We start from the raw sequence: 23,211 nt of genomic DNA, 5'->3' as shown, positions 1-23,211 counted from the left end.
CCAGGACATGTTGGTACCATGTAACACTGGCACCTAAGTCACCTATTCTCAGTACTGGGAACCTGGAAGATCCCATCTGAAGAATCTGCTCCCAGTCTCTCCCCACCAACCCCCACCTGCACTGCTGAAAAAGGAGCAAAGGCTGTGTCTTACCTCCCCATTCAGGAAGCAGTAGAGCACAGCCACCACAAAGCCCTGGGAAGAGAACACAAACCACCATGAGCCCACCAGCAAGGGGTCTCCTGGGACACAGGAGTGGCAGTGGAAAAGTCACCAGAAACAAGAAAAACATCAGTCTAGACAGGGCACACCTGCACAGAACTCTACGGTAATGTGGAACGTGTCCTGCTCCCTGAGACAGGCACTTCCACAAAGCCAGATGGCCGATAGACCAGTCCCCACTGACAGACATCTCATCTTGGATCTCACATTCACTCGACCAAATCCTTCCCATCACTGAAGACTATCTTCATCCCATTTCCTAGGGAAGCCACTCGCCCTTTCTAGGGGAAGCCAGAATGTTCTCTGGGCTCTACTACTAGTCCTCAGGCTCCTGAGAGCAGGATTCCTTTAGAACAGAACATAGGATCTTTATCCATCACTACCCCCTACTCTGCCCTCCCTTGGCAAGCTGCTTCTGTACACAGCAAAGCAAACCGTGTGTGGTAAGTGCTTGGCAGTTTTATTTATTTTTTTATATTTTATATTTTATTTATTATTATTTATAGAGGGCTATGCTCTAGTACTCATGTCAGAGACAAACACTAAGGTTGGAAGTCAAGGTTCATAGGGCTACAGAGCTGGCAATGAATTTAGCTCTTCTACACCAAACAAAGCAAGCTTTTCCTGAATGCTGAAAACCAGGTCTGTGGGACCTCAGTAGCCTGGGCTGTCATTTGAAAATGTCAGAGGAATGATGGTTGGAATATGCCAATAAACGTAAAGATGGGAGCCTTGGGTTGTAATTCAAGGGTCAGAACTTTTATCAACAATGCTCCCAGCCTTACCAAAGTAAGAATGTGAATCGGGGAAAAGGGCTTTGAATAAAAACTCAAGTCAGTTGCACAGAGCATTCATTTTCTGACCATCAAACTCAAATGCCACTTTAAACAGGTGGCTTAGGGAGAGATGCCCTCCCCCTTACAACCCACCACCATTTGTGCCTTCATTCACTTCCTGTCTGTGATGCGTGCACTTCCTTATAGCCACCTACTCACCCCTGCTTATACACTTGCTCTGTTCCTCTTCTTGTCCTGAAAGCCACTCATTTAAAGGGTCTGTCCAGGTACCTCCAGCCCATTCAGTTCTGTGTGTCAGGCCCTAGACTGGGGTCCTCTATGCCAGGGACTCAAGGTAGAAAAGACAGAAAGAACTCCAGTCCTCATGTGGCTGGATGCATGGCTGAAGTTAGGATGTGGACACAGCTAAGAGTCTTAAAGTCATCCTATCTTGTAGTGGATAGCCATTCCAGCTTTGACCTGGAAATACCACCCCCTCTGAGGCAGAGCTGAGAGAGGACCCCTGAAGACCCGAGATCCGGATGGGGGCATTCTCTTGGTTCCTGGACCCTGGATGCTGGGGGTAGACTGAGCAGAGTTCTCCAGAGAACACCGCCGGACTGCACTACACCTTTGCCAGACCCTGTTACCTATCCCTTCACTTGTAAGTTACCCCACAAAATAAACCTCCCTTTTAACTATGTGGAGTGGCCTTAATAATTTCACCAATACTATCTCCTGGCTTTCTGGAGTGCTTTCATCTCAAGTGACCCAGGTCAGTGTCCCCAGGCTTTGTTGCATCTTAGAGCAGTAGAAAGGATCATAGAGGGCGTATGCTCTAGTACTCATGTCAGAGACAAACACTAAGGTTAGAAGTCAAGGTTCATAGGGTTACAGAGCTGGCAGCAGGTCAGAGTTCAGGGCTTAGCCTCCAATGAGCCATGCACTGTGCATGCACCATGCCTACCTGGAAGGAGCCCTAGCCCGAGCTCAAACACAAGTCGTTCCCTTTTGCTGACGTTCTCTGGAGAGAAGGCGAATACTGTGTAGTGGATTCCAAACAGTGGGATGAGCAGCAATGTGGAGCGAGCCAGCCGTCTGTCAGAAGAAAGCAAAAATCTGCTAGGGAGACTGCAGGGCTTGGGAGCAGGGAGGGCAGAGGGTATGTCACCAGCCCTGGCTAGCCCTCAGTGCCCCTGGTCACAGACCCACTTGGCACCCTTTCCTGGTGCAAGGGGCTTGGGAATGAGGGAGCCAACTAGAGCCCAGGGTTCCTAGGATGTTGTAAGGAGGCTTCCCCAGTCTGCTGGGCACTTAGTATCCTGCAGGGCCACTAAAAATGCATCATTTACAGGGACCCCCTTGAGTAACAGGTAAAATCAGAATAGGATTCCAAAGTCTTGAGCCAAACCATGCCTGTCCATCTCAGAAGGAGCTGCGTGACTTCAAAAAACAGCTGTCCAAGACCTATGGGGATAGGGCTTTTCTGAGTCTAGGGATAGCTAGGGACATCGGAGCCAATGCTGACAACCAGGAGGGAGGTTCTTAGATGGACCATAGAGGAACTTGGGAGGGTTTCAAGGAAAGACCTGCTGGCTGAGCAGAAATTCTACCTGCCCCAAAAAACTGAGTCAAAGGATGAGGTCTGCCCTGAAGATGGATCAGCAAGAGAGCCCACCACACCTCCTGAGATCCTCTCCTACTCTTAGCTCTTGCAATAGAGCCAAGAGTAGGGTGGGGCCCTGTTAGTACAGGGATAGAAGAGGTCCACAGTGAGGACATCAGGCACACGTGGGCTGCTCTGGAGTAAATTATCACATTGGCTTCCAGGAGTGGGCCCCATCTCTACCTATCCCAGGACACTGGTCCCCTGTGAGCCTCCCCAAAGAGCCTAGCTCTCCTTTGCAGATATTTTCCCCTCAGCTGTACCCAGCCCCACTGGGACCATTGGCTCACCCTATCCAGTCACAGCTTAGCCCTCAGAAGTGGACAGTAAATATAAGGATGACCATTTGACTGGGAGCAATTCTATCATGTGCCCCTCATCTCCCCCTCCCAGTCTTTCTGGAAATAAAGCATTCCATTGAATGTTGGACTCCAGCTTTCTAGAAAAGCCAAATAAATCCCTCGATTCTGAATAGGGTCCTTCGTGTCCTAGCTTCTATGAGAGGGGAGACAAGAAAGAGGAGGGGGAAGACGTAGAGGGAGGAATAAGGAGAGAGAAATAGGAGCTTCAGGAGATCTTTAGGAGATGGTTCAGCCCAAAAAGAAGGAAGCCCACAATTGTGGGGCTGACAGTGCCCCCTTGCTCGAAGGCAGCTTATTCTATAGTCACTGAAGGCCCCTAAACCAGGACAGGGCCAATGGGATCTGAGTGAGTCCCTGCAATGAGCCCACATGGGTTCTCACCAGTCTGTCCTCATTCTAGTGACCCCGAAGAGGGCCCCCTTTTATCTGTTAGGTCTCACAGCAAGTACCTTCAGGCACACAGTCAACACTGGAAATGCCTGTTCTGTGGAAGAGCAGCAGGGCTGCCCAGGCATACAAGCTAGAATCCTTAAAACGCAGTATCTCCTGGGCACCAGGTGCCACTTGCCTCTCAATGCCCAGGATCTGGCACCAGAAAGCAGCAGGGTGTGTCTGGAGACAGGATGGGAGTTGAAAGAGCTGGGAGATGTGCTTACAAAAGCACATGCATGGCAGATCCGGGGGTCCTGTTGGGTCCCGAGCAGGCTAGGGCCCTGCTTTCCTCCTCCAGCTTCCCCTCTACAGTGGACCCATTCCAGGTTCTTACTCCAGCAGAGTAAAAAGGACCCTGAGAACCACCATGCTAAGCCTCACCACTGTTCACAGGACAAGTTTATGAAACTGAGAAACTGGCTTTGAGGAATGGTCCCAGACCTTTCCCAGCCACAGGGCAGATATGGATCTGAATAGAGGGTTTCCCAGGGTGGGGCCCAAGAACAGTATCCATCCTCCCACAGCTCTGAAGCAGGGACTCAGAACACCTCAGAAGCCGTTGGCAGACATGGCAGTGGTGACAGATGAGAGGGACCCAGTGTGGGGGACTGGTAGATGTCTGAGCTGACTGTCTGGGAATGGGAATTCCCAGACAAGCTATAAGCCTTGAACTGTGATTACCCCAGAGACCCAGTGACACAGCCGCTACCTCTGTCCTCCTAACCCAAAGAACTACCAATAGGAAGAAGAGTCCTACAATCCCAAGAAGGGCTAGTGAATCGAGCCACCCAAACTCTCAGTGGGTTGCCAGGAAGGCCACACCTCCCACTCTGTGACCTAGGGTGTGATTCTTAGGATGCCAGTCATGTGACTTACTCCACCTTGTCATGGTCGAGTGTCCCTGTCTATCAAATGGACAGACAGGGTCCTTGTGGAGACTGGACTCAGGCAAGCCACACACAACGTGCTCAGCACACAGTGAACTCATCCCAGCGCTGAGTGCTTCCAGTTCTGCCACTGCCAAGACTAAAGCCCAGAGAAGTGAGGTCCCGAGGAAGGACACACTTCTGGCAGCAGCCACTAACTGCTGACTGTGGAGTGAGGCAGGCAACAGTCGTAGCCACCGACTCAAGATGTCCCTGCAATGCCACAGCTCTAACACCCACAATACCCTCCGGCCCCACCCACAAGATTGCAAAGAACTCACAAGACACACGTCAACATGCAACAGCCGGGAATGGGGTAGGCTGGGAGGCTTGGGGTGGCTCTCCACACCCCTCCAGCCTGACAGAGCACAAGCACGAGGCGGTGGCAGCAACAGCAGCATGCATCCCCCACCCCTCCAGGACACCCGGCCACAGCCACGGCCACACACACTTACAGAGTAATGGTGGATAGTTCTGACATCTTGCAAGAGTGCTGCTGAGCCCGCTCTGGCTTGCAGTAGCATTTCTGCACGCAGCTGCTGGGTGTGATAAGATTAGCACTTCTGTCAGCTGGGGGCTTTGGGCAATGAAGAAACGGCAGTGGGACTCGGGAAGACTCGGGTCACAGGGCACAGGGAGGGCAGAGACGTGAGGGAATAGAGACAGGCTAAGGAAGTCACCCAGAGGAGAATGAGGACGCTAAGGACTAAAACACGCTCAGCTCTGGACAAAGGAATGTATGTCCATAAAGGAATGTATGTCCATAAGTATATGTGTATCTGTATAGTTACAGAGCATGCATGTGCTCATACACACAAACACACACACACACACACACACACACACACACACACACACACGCTGGGACCACTAGTAGGCAAGCAGTATTAAAAGGTTAAAAGGCAGGTGTGTGTTCAGGAGATGAAGCCTGAGCTGGGAATCAGACAGGGAGCCAGAGGCCATCTCTGTATCAGCTCCAGACTTAGAGCATGGCTTTGCCAAGGCACCCAGTAAGATGAACAGCTGGAGACTCATCTTGTGGACCTCATGCACTGCTGGCATGAGGAGACAGAGTTCTGGACTTGTTAGCAAAGATTACCATGGGTGTTCTGACCAGCTCTTCTTCCCCCACCCCTACCTCCTCTCAGTGTAAGGACACACAGGAGAGTAGAGGCAGGCCAGGCATAATGGACTGTTCATTAGTCTAGTCCTGTATTTACCTACTAAGGTGGCCACTACCCTAGATGGTATTCAAATTAAAATTAATTAAAATCCAATCAAATGAAAACTCTATTTCAGCATTCTAGTCGCAGTATCTGAACTTAATAGTAACATATGGCTAGTGGTGACCACGCTGGATATAATAAGAACAGGACATTCGAGGAACTCCACAGGACAGCACTAAGCTAGACTGTTCCATCCTGGTCTATGGACAGGGGCTGAAGGGCAAAAGCCTGAGGAAACAATGCCTTGAGGAGGCAGCACAGAGGTCAGGCTGCCTGTGCACCCCGCTGTCCTCAGTCCCAGAGGCATCTCACTCCACTCCTGCCTCTGCTGATGCTCTCTGGTCCTGCTCATGCTTTAGCTGCTGCAAGCCAGGGACACTAGTTTCCCTACCAGAGATCAAGAGTCCATGCATGCCACCTTAGATAACAAGTTACCTCCCTGTGGGGGGCTCTGGGCCACCTCATCATGGAAAGTGAATGCATTCATCTGGTGTGAATTAGACGCCAATGAAGACCAGTATGTAAGAACAATTAGGTCCTTCACATTCAAAGATTTGCTTTCAGACTCCAGCTGGGAGTGGATCTAAAGGCAGCTAGAGCCTAGGGACACGTTACTCTGCTGAGCAAGGACAGGTATTGCATACTTCCAGATAAGGCGAACGCCAGCCTGCCCAGCAGGCTGTTCCTCTCCAGGCCTGTGGTACTCATTCAATAAATGGCATCTTTTATTTTACATCACCTATGAGGTAGGTGCTGTAGGCCTGTTTTGTAAGTGTTATTTGATGCCTTGCTACTCAAAGGGTCCCCAGACCAGTGGCAGGAACAGTACCTGACTGCCGCTGGAACTGTTACATACCAGTAACAGACTACGGCGCCACTCTGGCCTACTGACCTGTCAGCCCAGCAGCTGCACTTCAACCTGGGCCTCCGGGGGGGGGGGGGGGGGGGCTGGAGAAGCCCTGTCGCAAGGTATTCCTGAGAAAATTATTGTGTGTACTTGGTAAATGACAAGAGACTGGATTGTGTGTGCACATCTGTGTGTGTATGGAGAAAGAGAGGGAGATACAAATGAGGAGAACAGGAGCTCTGGGTCCACAGGAACAACAGCTGTTTTCCTGGTCCTCTGCTTCGCCCAGATCAAGCGGCTAACAACCCCCAACCCCGGCCGAAGCAGACAGGGCCAGTCTAAGACACTGCACATCCACACAGCTGTGTTCGATTTCTGTCGCCTTTTGGGGATCCATAACGCTTTACAGTAAACATAGACTCCCCTGATTTTCCCTTTTAAAAAATCTGGAAAATAGCCAAAGGACAATTTAGTGACATGTTTACTGGGATGGGTGGCCCTGATGAGGGCAGAATGTCAAATCCGGGAGCAACAAGGGCAAGGTGACATCCAGAGGGCTCTCGGGGCAGACTACCCAGAGAAAGCGGGGAAGAAGCCCTCTCCCCAATCCCTGGCCATGGCCTGCAGTGGCCTGCAAACAGACTCACTGAAAAGCAACAGGAGAGCTGACCCAGACAGTGGGAAAGGCAGGGTGGAGGACTCCCAGGATAAGTAGGCAAGAGGAGAGAACAGTTTCATCTCGAGATATACCCAGGCCAACTTGGAGGGCCGCCCCGAGTCCACAGAAGCACAGGAGACTCAGAGGCGTGTGCTTGAGGGGCTTCCCTGAATTAGAAGACCTCTGGTGGTCAGTGGCAGTTGATTTGTGGGGATCTGGTCAGTGGCTGGTGCAGAGCCCCGTCTGCAAGTCAGGGTAGGCGTGGCTTCCAGGTCCAGCCCTGACATGGCTTCTCTTCCTCTGTAAGAAGGTCGGGGCTATTCCACGGTCTCAGTTAAAATCTGGCACAAGATTTTAACAGTGCCTTTTGTGTGAGAGGCTGGCTGGACTGAAGCCCCAGGAAACATCCAATAGGATACTCGACAGGCAGCTATCCATGCCCTGTGCAGAGAGCTCTCCCGTTATCCCGTTCCTCTGAGCCTAGGAATCCAAGTACTGCTTCCTTGACTGTCTATAGACCATGATGGTCTCCTGACGCTAAGCTCACCTGCACCTTCAGAGCACTGCCCAGTCCCCAGGAAACATTTCCCAGAAATAGCAGCCCTGCTAGAAGTGTGGCTCATCACCACTTCCTCCTCCAACAAGGAGGCAGAATAAGCCTGGGATCACAGAGGGCATCCATACCAGGCTCAAGGCTTTGTGGCCACTGACTTATTGGGTGGCTTTCTTTTCCTGGCTTTCTCAGGGTAACAGTTTCCCTAAACCACCTCTGACAGAACTCTAGGAGCAGATACTCATTGACAGGGTGAGGGTTATGGGCTGCAGGGACTGGAAGGCCATACCTGTATATCAAGCCCTTGGCTGAACATCCTGATTGAAGGGGTGCCTGCCCACACAAAGCCTGTCCTGGGAGGTGGTGGAGGAATCCCTGCAGGGGATGTGGGGGTAGTGTGCACATACATTTTCCCTTCCCACCTCAGACCTAAGTGGTAGCTCTCCAAGAGCAGAGCCAGTCATGAGCACTAAGAATGAAGCCAGGCCACATCATGGCTGGACTGAGCCATTCCTTGCTCAGTCTGCATCTTCCAGAAAACCTCCTTCTCTTCCACCCTCCAGAGTCAGGGAGCTGTGCCTAGCAGAAACTCAGGTTTCAGGCCCAAACAAGCCAACCCTGGCAAGCCCCGGGCTGAATCCTTGCACAACCCTAACCTGAGCCCCTGCTGACCCTAATGCAGGCCCAGGCTCCCCTGCCCTCCGCGGAGCCCCACATCCGGCAGGTCCTTCAAGGTTGAGCCAAGAGCACCTTGGTTGACAGTGGACAAACCCTTAGCATCTGCACAGCTGGAACCAACCTACAGGAAAGGGGGTGAATGCTGTTCTGAGGGCACAGGCAGGGGGTCCTCTCGGGCTTTCTTGGGGACTCTCAGTCTTAAATTTGTTCTGGAAACAGAGGAAAAAACCAGAGAGCTGTTGTGGGCAGACCAGAAGGGGCTTTACAGCAAAATACACACATCTGGAGTACCAGGCACAGCCTTGGAATCTCCCATCATGCCCTGCCCACCCCAGATTCTCCCTCCTCCCCAGTGCAGGCACCTCCCCTTAGAGATTGCTTCTCGAAAGCACTGGGAATAGAGTACTTTTATATGGGGGGTGGAGGAGGTGGAGGGGAACATCCAGACCCTACCAGGGATCTTCATTCAGGAAGCCTTTTGTTTTACACACTGACTTGACCTTATCATTTACAATCTCTGGATTCCCTGAGATCAGAAAGGACCACACAAGCAGGCACTGGTGCCCACTGCCTGCACTGTGGCCACAGCCTAGCTCCTTCCTGCTGGATTCACCAAACTTCATGGAACACTAGTGTCCTTGCTGTCAAAGGGGCTTCTCATTAGGGATAGCTTGCTCAGCTTGCTCAGCTGTGTCTGTGAGCATCAACTTCCTGCAAGCATTTTTACATGCTAGTCAGCTCTCAGAAGCTTTGTCACAGGATCAGTGACATCTCCTTGACCCTGGGAACACTCAGACACATAGCTGAATTCAACAGGATCAAGCTAATCCCTTGTCAGCCTTACAGATTGAGTTTTTAACCTTTGTGACTGGAGACTATCATAGCTTGGGTTTTTTGTTTGTTTGTTTGGTTGGTTTTGGTTTTTTTCTACCAAATAGCACTGGTCAAGCCTGTAAAGTGCTGTTTTAACACTAAGAAAGTAAACCAACTAGCTGCTTCTTCAAAGTTCTGGATTAACATCCGAATATTAATATAAACCATGTGCTAATTACAAGTGGTTCTCATCTACAGGTTAGAAAGGCCCACTGTTCTCTCCCATCAGGCTGGGGGCAGTTGTTGTCTGGGGCAGAGCATTTGATATGGCAAATGTGATCAGGGTTCCCAGAGCATCCTTGTTTACTGAACCTGAGCGCCGGTGTGTGTCTCTGCATGGGCAAAATTAGGGGAAGCTGGAAGGATCTTCCCATTCAGCCCAAAAAAGATGGCCCAGCGGCCCCAGAGGAAGACACAGATCCTACCAGGAAGGGGAGGAGACTGAGGAATGTTGGCAGTGCTCAGGAGAGACTGAGGTTAAACTAGCTTTTCACCGCTCCAATTGCAAGTGACAGTCAGCAAAGGAGCCAGTCCACAAGGCAAGCAAGAGAAACTGAGGCTGGGCATAGAGGCATGACTTTGGCTTCCTACTTTGGACAGGAAGGTGGCAGAGGGGACAAGGGGGCTGTTTTGTGACTCTCTGAGACAAGGTCCTTTCTCCAGTGCAGGGCAAGAAGCAACCGAGCTGCTGCCCTGCGGATAGGTCATGGCTTAAATCCATAACTTCCTATTGCACCACAGATACAGACAAGGAAGGGCTGTTGTAAAGCAGCAAGTGAATAAATACATAAATAAACAGCTGGCAAAACGTGAAACCAGCGGAGGAGAGGACAATAAAATGATCACAAAGGTGTCCTTGTTCCATAGTATGTAATTATCACAGAGGCAGAGAACACATGTACATAATAAAGACCCTGTGCTAACCAGAGAACACATGTATATAATAATGACCCTGTGCTAACCCCCGCACAGGGAAATGAGTGGTCTCCATGTCCCGCAAGGAGCCTTGAAGGGAGTCTAGAACTCAGTCTCTTTGTAGCATTCCTGGTCTCCCTAGGAGACCGGCTGGTAGAGCCCTCTGCTTCACTCGCTCTACTGCCCCCTCCCCGTTTTTCTCAGAGAAGCCATTAAGGTTGTGAGCATCAGGCTGGGTTTATCATGACGACCCCAGTGATGCTGGCAGTGAGTCCCATGGCTGTCCTCATCTACTCTGTGCTGCTACTATGCCCTTCCAATCAACTTCACAGAGCCCGTGACCTTTCTCTTTAGCATTAGCAGTATCTTCGCACCCCACACTCCATTCCTGAGCCCAAAGCGGGAATCAACAGGAGCTCTGTCCGATTTCAGAATGGGAAGGGGCTGGGATTGAGGTGGTCACGTGTTTTTAGGGTCATCAGTGACTGCAAAACTACTTCTTGGAACTCGAATGTCTGTAAGCATAGCAAAGCCTTGTACTCAGTGGCAATCACAGATCTGATGTTCCTCTGCTGAGGACAAAGAGGGCCGAGGCAGAAGGTCAGACAGACACAGAGGTGGACAGAGCTATTCTGAGGGAAGGAGTGGGAAGGAGAATCCCCATGCAGGGCATGACCCAGGAGACTGTCCCCCTGCTGACTGCCAGGCACTTCACAGCTCTGCATAGTGGATGAGGGGGTGTGGCCTGTCACAGCCATGCCTCCAAAGGGCTCCTCTTCCCACAGAACCAGCATCCCCAAAGGAAAGCCAACTTCTAAACAACCAAGACCCTAGCTCCCCCAGGGACTCTGGAGTTCTCCACTGATTTTCCTGCCACCACAGAGAATCTGTCAGTCTCTCTCTCTCTCTCTCTCTCTCTCTCTCTCTCTCTCTCTCTCTCTTTCCCTTTTCCATGCAGTGCCCATGTCACTGAGGAAGTCTGGGTTGGCTGAAGCCTGGGAGGGCAGTTGTAGTTCACAGGCACTTTAATGAGGAAGGAATCTTGCAAACGCCCATGCTAGGTCAACCTGGCAGAAAAGTTCAACCTTTGTCCTGCCTGTGACCCCGAGTGCAGGCCATGTGGTCGGAAACGGCTGTGGCCTCCACATATCCACATAACATACTTACAAGTAGATGCTGGACTCATTGCCTCCCATGTCTGGAGACTGCAGCTTCTGCACAAGGATGATGATGATGCCAATGAAAAGCACAAAGTTAACCTGAGGAGGAAAGGAAAGGCACACTCCAATCTCTGCCCAGCCTGGTAGTCCCCAACAGAACCCTCTCCCAGAAGGGCAAGATCCCTTGCAGACTTCTTGAAAAGCCTCCCATGGAGTCATTCGAATGAAGGAAAAGATAAAAAAAAAAAAAAAAAAAGAATTCCATGCAAAAACCTGGAAATAGAGAGCACAGGGGGTAAGCCAGGAGGCGATCACTGTCTGCAAGAGAAAGAGGAAAGAAGGCCAGGGTGTTGGAAAAGCACAATTGAGGAGGTGACTGCACAGGTGACCCCCAAGCTCAGCAGATGGTGGGGATGCAGGCCTGTAATCCCAGCATTTGCAAGGCCAAAGCAGGAAGATCGTGCATTCCAGGGCAGCCTGGGAGAGATAGCAAGACCCTGTCTCACAGATAGAGAGATAGAGGTGGGGTTGGGATGGGGAGAGAAAGTTCAAGTCCAGGGTCGTGGAATACAGGGAAGCAGCCAGGCATTCCTAATTGGAAGACTGCCTGAGAATAGCAATAGCAGCAGCGTGCGCCATCAGGGACAGCTGCTTCCCAAACACAGTGGGAAGCTGCGTGCGTGCTGAGACAGGAGGAGGAAGAGCTGCAAATAAATGCAAAGGAGGCACAACAAGAAGCCCGCACGCACGGCGACATCTCTGAGCCAGAGCCAAAGTCGCCCTTCAGAAAAGAACAACACGATTCTATTTCAAAACAACAACAGCTCCTGAGAACAACTAAGCATCCGAAAGCAGGAGGGTGATCGTCTCAAAGCTGCCGTACACGGAGGGAAGGCTCCGCAGGTCAAGAGTCGCTCGCAAGAAAGAGACTGGAAGCCATAGGAGCCTAGATCAGGAAGGATCCTGCTTGTTCTTCTCTTTGTTTCACAGATCAATTAGCACAAGAAAGCACACTCCTGCTCTGCCGTGCTTGTTGTCTCTGCCTCTGCTGCCGTCTAATTAATGCCCGAATTAACTCAGCAAATACCGCTGAGGAGAAAGTACCATTAAATCTCTAGGGGTGAGAACAAGGACAACACCAGAGATAAACAGACGATTTCAAATCGTGAGAGACAGTTGACCTAAACCAGGAAACTAGAATGGGCAAGAACAACTCCCTAGGAGGTTGGAGGGTCTGAGGAGAGCAATAATGTGAAAGGAGTCGAAAGTATATGCGTTACAAAGCATTAGGCCCAGATAATTTCATGAACTTGTAAAGAAAATGCAGTTTCCCTGATATGTAATTGTTTCAGAGGAAATCTCAAAGATCCTACTTAAAAAAAAATAGGGGGGGGGGCGGGGGGTAGCCCAGCCAATAAACTCTTACAAGCAAGAGGATAAAGTGTGATCTCTAGAACTCAGGTGAAGAAAAGAAAGAAAGAAAGAAAGAAAGAAAGAAAGAAAGAAAGAAAGAAAGAAAGAAAGAAAGAAAGAAAGAAAGAAAGAGAGAGAGAAAGGTGTGGCAGTATGTGCTTGTAATCCGAGGGCTGAAGAGACAGACACAGGCAGATCCTGGTCTGTACTCCAAGCCAGTGAGAAACCTTCAAAAACAATCCAAATGGGAAATTTGAAGAATGACACTAAAGATTGATCTCTTCTGACCTCCCCCACAGGAGGGAAGGGAACAGACCCCCCAAAAAAAGCTGAGCATGATTATATAGTGAGACCCTGTTTCAAAAGACAAAACAAAACAGAACAGAACAAAACAGGAACAGAAAACAAACTCACACTGACATGTAAGATACATGGAGAATAAGCCTAAATCTTTAAGGACAACATTAACAAGCAGAATTTGATGGTACATGAGAAGAGCAAGCAGATCATGATCACAAAGATTTCATCCTAGGAACACAAAGAAATGTGCTACTATTCTTTATGATAACAAGCTCCATCATCCCTGTGAGACAGGCAAATAATTAGTAATAGACAAATAATCAGCATAGACATGGGGAGCACAGGAAGTGAGCACTCTTGCTCCTTGTCCATGGCCATGTGAATAGTAAATGCACACACTCTTTGTCCCAGAATCTTATTCCTGGCAATTTATCCCAAAGCCATAAATAAGCACACGTGCTTAAAGCCAAATACATCCCTAGAACTAGAGAAAAATTGGACTAGTGTATTATACTATTATTCTGTCATAGGGCATGATCTCTTCAGCACATGTGATCAAATGCAATACCCATGCTCAGCTTCATAACAACACACACAGAAGCCAGCCAGGAAGAAACCCTTGCCCAATTGCATGCAAGACAGCTGCCAAAGACTAGAGCAAACATTGTCCTCCATAAAAACAAGGAATAAAAGGAACAGATATTGGAAAAGATGAGAAAAAGCTGTTTTCATTTACAGGTTGCATAATTTTCCATGTAGAAACCCCATGTGAAGCAAATAAAAGGGATTAAACTCATAAGAGAATTCAAAAATGTAACAAAGCCAAGAAATCACAAAAACTGATCACTTCCCTATATGGCCCCAATACTACAGGGACGGAAAGATCTACCAGATCTCCACCACCAGACACTACAATGAAGGAAAGATCTCTAGACTCAACCAAGGCCCAGGCTGTGGATGCCTCAAAGTAAGCAAATGACAGCAAGAAAGACTGGGCAGACAGGGAATTTTGCTGTGTTCTTGGAGAAAATCAACTTTCCTTCAAATCGGTACATAATTCAATGCAGACCTCCACCAGATCTTTTCTTACAACTTAACGAGGATATTCAAAAGTCTACCTGACTAACTGAATGTGTGAGAAATGTTCAACAGAACAAATAAGAAGTTAACATGTAAGGCGGTAAAACATCCAGGGTCACAGCATCGGGCACAGCCATCTAGGCTGGCATATGAGTAGCACAAATGTGAGGCTCTCCAATTCACAGTGCATAGGTGTTTGTGATAAATAACTTTCCAACATGTAAGATTCTGTAAGGAGATGGAAATTGGAAATGTGCAGCTTTCAAAAATATAAACATAGAAAAATAAATAGCATTTTCAAAAAGACAAAAAAAAATACATTTCTTAAAGATACATTGAAAATCTAAACCACAACTGTGTCGTGAAGCGATTAAGAGGAGATTGGTTGTATAGCTTAAGCTGATGGAAATCCTCCATAAACAAGAAATAAGGCTGGGATCATAAAGATGAAGCCTGAGGATCCCAATGCACGGAAGTCACTCCGGCCTGGAAACATGACAAAGTAGCAAGGAGATGGCATTGCTCCTCAAGTGATCTGAAGGACAAGCTGCCAGAGAACTGAACAAGAGAAGTTCACAGGAATGTCCAAAATAAGTACAAGCCACCAAAAAACTGTTCAGAAGTGCGTGCCCACTAACAACATAGAGAAACAGACGCTCCATCCCGAAGCCAGTGTCACCCTCCACAGGACTCTGCACCATCAAATGACTGGTCCTGCAGGTATAGGGAGTATCTGGGGAACAAAGGCACCAGAGGGGATGTGATTTGTTAAAGCATTTTTGCAAAATGGTGAAGGATCTGAAATGTGAAATGTATACCTTTTTGACCAACTATTCCACCTCTAGAGATTCATTTTAAAGAAAAACTTACAAATGCTCAAAATCATGCATAAAATTATTCCTAGTAGCACCTTTCACAATAATTAAAAATGGAATAACACTAGAATAACTTAATAATGTGTGTGCCAGTGTTACAGCATATAATACAGCTGTGACAGAGCTTATCTTTCCCTTCCCTGTATTCTCTTTGTCTGTCTCTCCCTTCCCTCTTTGTTCCAAGGATACTCACCATTATAGAGCCAACCACAGGGCCTTTGATCACCCACCACAGAGCTGTGCTGTCATTCATATCCCAGCAGCTAAAAGACGGGCAAAGAGGAGAAATCATAACAGACCCTGCAGAACATCACATGACTAGCTGGGGGCCTGTACTTTTCTCCCCCGGTATCCCTTGACCAGGGCAATCTGAAAGTAGAGGTGGGCTAGCTAGAAGAATACCCCTCACCCAAGGTTTGTTTTTCCCCCCTCTGCTCCTCTGTCATGGAAGAGACTGGAGCCCAAGAATCAGGGTCACAGTGGGATCCTTGAAAAGGACATGTCTCCCATTCAGTTCCGGGATCCTTAGGGTAACCTTGGAGTGCAGAGTAACCTCACCTCTGACATTCTTCCTCCCTCTCTCCAAAGGATCCCACCAGATGCTCAGAGTCTCCCCAAACCAGATGGGATCAGAAATGTACCCATTCTCTTGCTGGACTGTCACTTAAGACAAGGCTAATCACAGGGGTGAAGGCTGAGGAGGAACTTGAGACCAGACTTTGGTCAGGGACTGAGATGGGACTGATCACATGGGGTGAGGACTCAGGTGCTGCCCAGGGCTGGGTTTTGTTCAGAACAATACATTGGGGAGTTTGTGGGAAGCCAGGTGCCTGAAAATGTACTCCATACTCTCAGCTGTACTCACCCTGCATCATCGAAGTAGAGCCTCAGCACAGCCCACACGGTCACACACACAGTAGGGGTCCCTGGAGATCAAGAAAAGGAAATCCAATTTGCCCAGGATACTCTTAGCCTGGGGGGTGAGGGCAATTCCTGGGGGTCCCATTGTCCCTCATCTCTAGCTTCTTCTCATACTTCCCATTTTTCTTAATTTCAGGCCATCTGGTCTCCCAAGATGATTCCTGGGTATAGCTCTCCCATAGCAAATGGGGTCCCACCGGAAGGAAGTAAAAAATAAAATGGTTCTAAGAATTAACAAGTAGCCCACAGCCTAGTGAGGGCTCTGTTACCTGATGTTTCCTAAAGCTTGGGACCAAAGACAACTGAGTAGGAGGCTGAGCCATCCAGACCCAGCCAGTGACCTACCCCAGCCAATGATGGTGTACCAGTAGAAGTATCTCCTCTCAGGGAAGAAGGTCTCCACCAGCAGTGTAAAGAGGTACAGGCCTTCAATGAACAGCCAGAAGTAGTTGGACACCACACAGTAGTGGAAGAAAACCATGACAGCTTTGCATTCCACCTACAGAGACAGCCAGAGGAAAGCTGATCTCTCTGCCCTGCCGCCCCCAGGTAAATCCTGAAACCCAGCTCCGCAGAACAAGGGGAAATCCTGAGGCCTGTCGGCACTGGCACACTAAGCCTCAGGTATCCCAAGGACCTAAGATTATGGGCATTCCTGGATGGAGAAAGCAAAATACACAGCATCCTAGAACTCAGGATAACCTGTCCAGCCAGGAAAATGCTGTGTACAAGGACAAGTGATAATAGGCTAAAGTACCAAGCTCCCCTTTCCCACCCTCTCATCCCTTACCCAGCACTGCAGGTCAGGCAAGTAGGAAGAGAAGCAACCAGCAGCCCCCACAAGAGACTGCTTACAAAATGAGGATCTGGACACATCACAGGTAGGGACACACATCCTGGCCCTGGGAAATCTCTTCTCAAACAGATCCTCAAAACATGCCCTCCCAGTGAAGCCCCCAAGCCTAGTCTGTTCTTAGCCCAGTTCTCTGCATACACCTCCTTCACACATCTGTGCTTGGGAAGGCATCTGCAAAGACCCTGGACGGCTGGCACACAGATTTCCACCTGACTGGTTACATAGCAAAGGACTGGACAAGCCCTGCCTAAGCCTCATTCTCATGTGGCCTTCCTGGCCCAAGGTCCAGGCTCAGGGCCTGTGTAGCTGGATTTTTCACAAATAACAACTCAGAGACTTATTTTAATTACGAAAGCTCGGCCTTAGCTTAGGCTGTCCCACTAGCTCTTAAAATTTAAATTAACCTGGTTTTGTTCATCTGTGTTTTACCACATGGCTTTTTAATCTTTCTTTATTTTGTATGGCCTTCTCCATGTTTCCTTGGTATCTCCTCTGTGCCTTGATTCCTCCTCCTCTTCCTTTCTCTCCCCAGAAATCCTGCCAATACCTCCTGAATAGCTATTGGCCATTCAGCTTTTTATTATACCAGTCACAGTAATACACCTGCCCACAGTGTACAAACATCCCACCACAGGCCTGACTATGTTTTGGCGGGGAGTAAAGTCATGCACTGGCTACAGTAACCACTCCATAGCTCCTGAGCTTCCACATGACCTGAGACAAGGCCTTCCTTCTCCTGTAGGGTGTTAGCAGGGCGGAGTCCCGGGGTGGCTGGGCTGCTCGGCTCGCTTACAGTGGAGATGAAGCAGTGACTGCTGTCCTGCTCGGCATACAGAATCCAGTCTTTGATGAAGACGGAGATGGCCCTCAGCATGAAGGACACGAACAGGTTCATGTGGATGAAGTTGCGAGTGCAGTGCAGTTTCCTGCGTGAACCAGGATGCAGAGGCCATAAACTGCATTTCACTTCCTGGGGGACCAGGGCGGAGGGGAAGGGGGGCTGCTTTTCTTAATGGGGTCCCTCTCCTAGACCACCCTCTTCTCCCACCTCGATAATCCTCTGCCTTCCCCACCCTGGTCATCTGGTCATCTGCTGGCCAGACATCTCCCTCCTACATACAGCCTCTCCACCTAGACCAGGGAGATTAAAGCAAGCAAAGGGGGTTCCCAGAAGGGACCCTGCCCAACTGCGAGGTTCTGGAAATGCTCTCTCAGTCCACCTTCCCATCTGCTGTGCTAGGGACAAGGCCTGCCGTCCAAGGGGCATTCCGGGAACGATGAGAGGTGAGCCCTTAGAGCAGGATGGACAGTGGTGGTTGAAACACAACTGGGCTCTCACCGGAAGCGGCACAGGATGACCATGGCAGTGGTGAGGGTGACGAGGGAAGTGCTGTAGCCGACTGTGTAGAGGGCCTTCACCGACAGGTAGTAATAATCCTGGAGCAGGGCACAGGACATGCTCCACTTGGAACCAGCCTGCCCCCCTCGGACCCACACCCAGTGTCCCGGACCAGGGCCTGCCCACCTGTGGGCCCAACATCTCCCCCGCCTCTCTGCCATCTCTCCACTCCTGGCTGGACACCTGCTCCCCTCTGAAAATGGTCTGTACTCTAAACCTGTTCAGAATGTACTGAAGACAAGGGCCCTGGTTGGTAAGAACAGAAAGCAGCCTCAGCTGCCTGAAGGGCGGAAGAGACTCCTCGCTAGGCCCAGCATTAACCCCTCAATTGCTGGGCTACACGGAAAGCAGTGTCCTGGAAAAAGTAGCCAGGGTTGAGGGGACTTCTGGTGGGACCGAGCCCCAGCAGGGTGAATGAACATCCTACCCTCCATGCTTCAGGCTCAGTATACAGCAGGTGCTCATGAGTGCTACCCAGAGCCCCGAGCTCCTCAGAACTAACCCACCATCTGACTTACCTGATCCCCAGACTCGGGCTCATAGTCATCAAACCCACAAGCATCAAAGTAATGGGGGAAGGGCTCTGACCAGCCATCCTCAGTGCAGTTCCGGCCCACGACCCCCATGTCTGCAGAGAACAGAAAACTAAGCAAGGTAGGCGAATGGCTTTAAATGACCCTGGGAACGATTTCATACTGGGAATTCCTGAAAACCCACATATTCAACTGGAGGCTCGAGCTAGAAGGTACAAGGTCGAGTGCTTGCTGAAGACTGACACTCATCCTTCACTTACAACAGAGGCCGGGGTGAGGGGAGGGATGCATGAATGAGCAACCTGATCCCTGAACCAAGAATCCAGCATGCCTGTATCTCTCCTGAAATATTCCCAAACACTCACCAGAAGAGGATCTGGAGCCTGCCCCTGGGGCCCCGGATCAGCACTTCTCAAAAGGTCAATGTGCAGAACCACCTAGAGACTGGTCACAAATGCTGCTTCCAAACCCACCCTCAATATCATCCCCAACCCCAGGGACCCTAACAAGGCATCCAGTGTGTCCAAGACCTCCTTGGGTGACTGTGGCGTGGGGATTGGGCACAGCTGAACTCAGAGCTCTGGGCCTCCCAGAAGCTGGAACATCTCCCACCAATGGGCACCTGGCTTTACCGTTACTTAGCAAGCCCAGGCATACTCTTTCTTGCTTCCACCCGTACAGGGCTCGGTGGGCCTTTGCCATTGCTGTTTTGCTGCTTTGTTTTTGCCTTTCAGAGTCTTGTAGTCTGTCTCCTGTCATCAGTGTGCATTCATTCTCTTTGGATCGACCCTAAGGCCATTGTGTGGGATTCTGGAGGGACAGAGCAGTCACGGCTGCTGAAAGAGGCGTTTGCTACCTGCGAAGCAGCAAGCAGCGTGTAGGCTATTTCTCATGTGAGTGGGTGGCTTCAGCCTTGAATGACGTCATGTCGTTTTGAGCCTGTGAGAGACTCTAAAGTCCAGGGAAGCAAAGGTAAGTAGGCCTTTCCCTCTAGCTATCACCAGACGACACTTGTCCCTAGCTGGCAGCCGAAGAGTTACCCATCTCTTAGGAAACATTGACAGAACCAGAATCTGGGGTGGTTTTTAATCCCCAGAGACAGAAGGGAGATTTTCACACTTTAGTTGTATACCCCTGCTCACTTAGTGGGCTTGGTAGAGCATACATCCTGGGGCCTCATCCTGCAGTCGCTGATACAGTCTGTCTATGGGTTTCAGAGACCAGTGAGTGACTTGGGGATGGTAAGAGAGCACAGTGGAGAAGGAGTCTGGAGTGTACACTGCTGGAAAGGATCCTGTCCGCTGTGATCAAGGTGGCCTCTAGGGAGCTCCATGAGGAGGTGGTGGGTCAGTACAGAGTCAATGCAGAGGGGAGTGGGAAAGACCCCCCCCCCACTTTTCTATCCAGCATCCTGTTCTTGCTGGTAGACTTGGAAGGTGTAAGGCCAGTTGCCTTCAGCCAAGAGGGTTAGACATACCCCTCTCTAGGACTTGGAGGAATGGGGGCCGGGAGGCGTGGTGGAGCAGGGACTCTGCTCAGAACAATCTGCCCAGAATGGGAGTGTCTCCACAGCTTCTCTGACGCCTGTGACACAAGCCAAGGGAGTCCACCAGGCCAGGGACTTCACTCTTAGTGATGTCACCAGACTGTCTCCTCTTCAGAAAAATGTGTCTCAGGCTGCTGCTGGCAACCTCCTTGCAAAGGCTCCTGAACTGCTGAGAAAATCTGACTGCCTCCCCGCGTCTCCCTTGGGAGCCAGATGGCCACGCCACTGCCCTCTCTGGGCGTTGGTTAACTCTGCCTTGCCTGTCTCACAGAGGTAGGAAGAGGAAAGGGACAAAGGGTGCATGGGGATGTGAAAATCAATTTTTAAAAACAGCTTCCTAGAGGGAAAAGCCATTTCCTGTCTTTTATTTTCCCTCTTTATTTTAATAACATGATGTAGGCTCAGAAAAACATAAACCTTTTTCTTCTCAAAATTGTTCTGTGAATATTGTTCTGATAGAAATCTCTGGAAGACGGAGTGCTCTCCAGATTGTCAAAATCTCAGTGACAGCATCTCTTTCCCCAGGCTGTTTTGCTCTGGCAATGCTGTAGGAGCATAGCACGCTCCCCGATAGGGCCCCACTTTATCACCTGGAGACTGGTTGGCTATGCATCTGGCCCTGCTTCACCTGGTTACATAAGAGACTGGGGTGAAACCCCAGAATCTGCACCTTATCAAGTCTGCAGAGAGCAGGAAGGGGACAGGTAGGCTGCATCTCACTCGGCCATCATTCATCCCTCTGGCACACAGCCTCTTGCAGCTCCAGTCTCACAAGGGTTGCGGCTGTATGCCGGTGATGCTCACAGTGGCACATGGCTTGACCCCACCCAGGTGACTGGAGTGCAAAGCTGAAGTCTGAGAACCTCTGTGGGAGATTCAAAGCCACCAAAGACTTTATAATCCAGAGGCTCCACATTCACAATACACAAAGGGGCTTCAAGACACCCATAGCTCCCCGACAGCACAGGATTATATGCATGATGAATGTACCATCTTCTCTCTGGGGACCTAAGTGGTATCTTCCAAGGAGACAACACACAGCTTTCTCGGAGAAGCCACACGCTCAAGACCACACAGAGGATAAAGTCTAGCTATAAAGCAGGTCAGGGATCCCACAGCAGCTGCCCTCTACCCTCACCAGCCCAAAGCTCCTCCCTCACCTGTGATTTCCAAGGAATTACTATCGGCAAAACCAGAATCCCTTGCCAAAACACAAACACGGGTCAGAATACTGCATTTATCAACTGGCCCCACTACCCAAGTCTGAGGGTGGCCAGTCTGCAGCAAGTGACGTTGGGATCTAGAGGCTCACTCTCACTTAGCAGATGCACACCCCTGTGGCACACAGCCTCTTGCAACACTGATCTCACAAGGGTGGCAGCTGCGTGGCTAGGAAGCTCAGAGTGGTCCACGGCTTGGTCCACACCAGAGAGCCTCTAGGGTGAGGGAGGGGAGTGGATAAGGCTGGGGCTTGGGGTTTCTCTTTTGAAGTTCATCTCCCACTGCTGTTCCAAGTCTGTTTCTCACCAAAAGGACCTCCGGAAACCCAAAATGTTTATCTGTAATTTTCTCCCAACTGCATAACTTTTATTCTCATATTTGTCTAAGGATGACCTAGAAGTTAACCCCATTTCCTCTCAACTTTTCAAAATCCATCTCTAAGCCGAAGTGCCACCTCCCTCAGGAAGCCTGCCCTGACCTCTCCCCTGTCCTTCTACATAATCTGCCTCGAATTATCTTCTGTTCTCCTGCTTAGTAGGTACGTCCCCACCTCCCCACTGCTGGGATGACAGTATCTACATGAACTCACAAACAGGACCAGGCCACATGTAGGAAGATGCATGCACCATGCACACAGATGGACTTGGTGTCCAACCCCGCCATTGGTGACTCAAACTCCTGACCCAGCTTGGAAAGGCCTTGAAGCCAGCCACTGTGTCTTCCATCTCTCCTAGCCTCCAGGATGGCCAGATTATGGGGAGGAGGAAAGAAACTGGTCCCTGATGGGCCTGTCCTGCATGCTACCCAACCTGACCATCATTCCAGCACTCAGGGCCATTGAATCTCCTAAGGTTGGGCTCCCTCTAGGCAGATGGAACTCTGTTTGCTCTGTTTGTCTTCCCAAGGGTTGTCTTACCTATGGTTTCTGTCATCCAGACTGGAGAGCGAGAGGGAGGGAGGGAGGGAGAGAGAGAGAGAGAGAGAGAGAGAGAGAGAGAGAGAGAGAGAGAGAACATGAATATGAATACAAATGCAGAGGTGTATAGGGGCTGAAATAAGGTCTATTCCCACAGGCCACTCTCTCCCCACCCCGCCCCCAACTCTGAGAGAGCCCTGCTAGGGACCTGAAGGCCTGAGGATCCCATGCTAGGACCTAGCAAACTCAGGGAAGCCTCTAACTCCACCTCCAGGTCAGTACAGGAGGAGGAAGGGGAGGCATTGGCCAGGGCTCCTCCCACAAAGCCAGCACTTCTTGAAGGCCTATCCAACACCATTGTCACTGAGCTTCCTAGGAATGAGAAGGCAGAGAGAGACTGCAAATCACTCCCTTCCCTTCGGTGGGGAGGGCAGGTCTCACTACCAGGCTTGTGAACAGAGGTGCTAAAGGCCCTGCTTTAATGAACCATTAAGAGCCAGGTGTAAATAACATTCCCTGCTCCCGGCGGGTGCAGCTGAGGGAAATCATTTTACCCTTGTTCCTGTCACCTCTTGTGGTTGCTACTGTAGGGGAAAAAAAAAGGTTTTGTGGCTGGAATTTTGCCTAGGGAGGATGTTCCAAAAGCTTCAAATAACTAACTGAAATAAAGCAATGGGCACATGGAGGAAGTGATTAAGCTGGCTTCCATGGGAATAAATCTTAGGAGTCAGGCCCTGTCCCTGACAGCCTCCATCTTCTCTCCATTCACTCTGCCTCTCTGCCTAGAGCCTCCTCCAAAATTTACCCTCTGGCCTGCTCTGGGGCACAGCCAGTCTCCAAACCCTCAGAATGGGAAC

The 23,211-nt window shown here is 50.1% G+C and overlaps 1 protein-coding gene across 4 annotated transcripts in view; it reads right to left on the bottom strand.

The window, feature by feature from the left end:
- The window catches only part of Adcyap1r1 (ADCYAP receptor type I), a 52,713-nt gene that overhangs the window by 5,788 nt on the left and 23,714 nt on the right, over positions 1-23,211 (bottom strand). The window contains exons 5-15 of one of the 4 annotated variants that reach the window (XM_036182586.1): positions 22,355-22,375; positions 18,657-18,766; positions 18,079-18,176; positions 17,533-17,665; positions 16,229-16,382; positions 15,828-15,888; positions 15,156-15,225; positions 11,302-11,393; positions 4,840-4,923; positions 1,977-2,096; positions 154-205 (exon numbers count right to left, since the gene is read on the bottom strand). In XM_036182586.1, coding sequence (XP_036038479.1) covers positions 154-205; positions 1,977-2,096; positions 4,840-4,923; positions 11,302-11,393; positions 15,156-15,225; positions 15,828-15,888; positions 16,229-16,382; positions 17,533-17,665; positions 18,079-18,176; positions 18,657-18,766; positions 22,355-22,375 — 995 coding nt within the window. Of the gene's footprint in view, positions 1-153; positions 206-1,965; positions 2,097-4,839; positions 4,924-11,301; positions 11,394-15,155; positions 15,226-15,827; positions 15,889-16,228; positions 16,383-17,532; positions 17,666-18,078; positions 18,177-18,656; positions 18,767-22,354; positions 22,376-23,211 lie in introns of all 4 variants that reach the window. The other 3 variants (XM_036182583.1, XM_036182584.1, XM_036182585.1) reach the window with 3 other exon arrangements.

The sequence above is a fragment of the Onychomys torridus genome, chromosome 3 (genome assembly GCF_903995425.1).
Source record: "Onychomys torridus chromosome 3, mOncTor1.1, whole genome shotgun sequence".
In the NCBI taxonomy this organism is placed as follows: Eukaryota; Metazoa; Chordata; class Mammalia; order Rodentia; family Cricetidae; genus Onychomys; species Onychomys torridus.
Note: the sequence above shows the minus strand (reverse complement) of the source record. Positions and strands in the feature narration are given on the sequence as shown.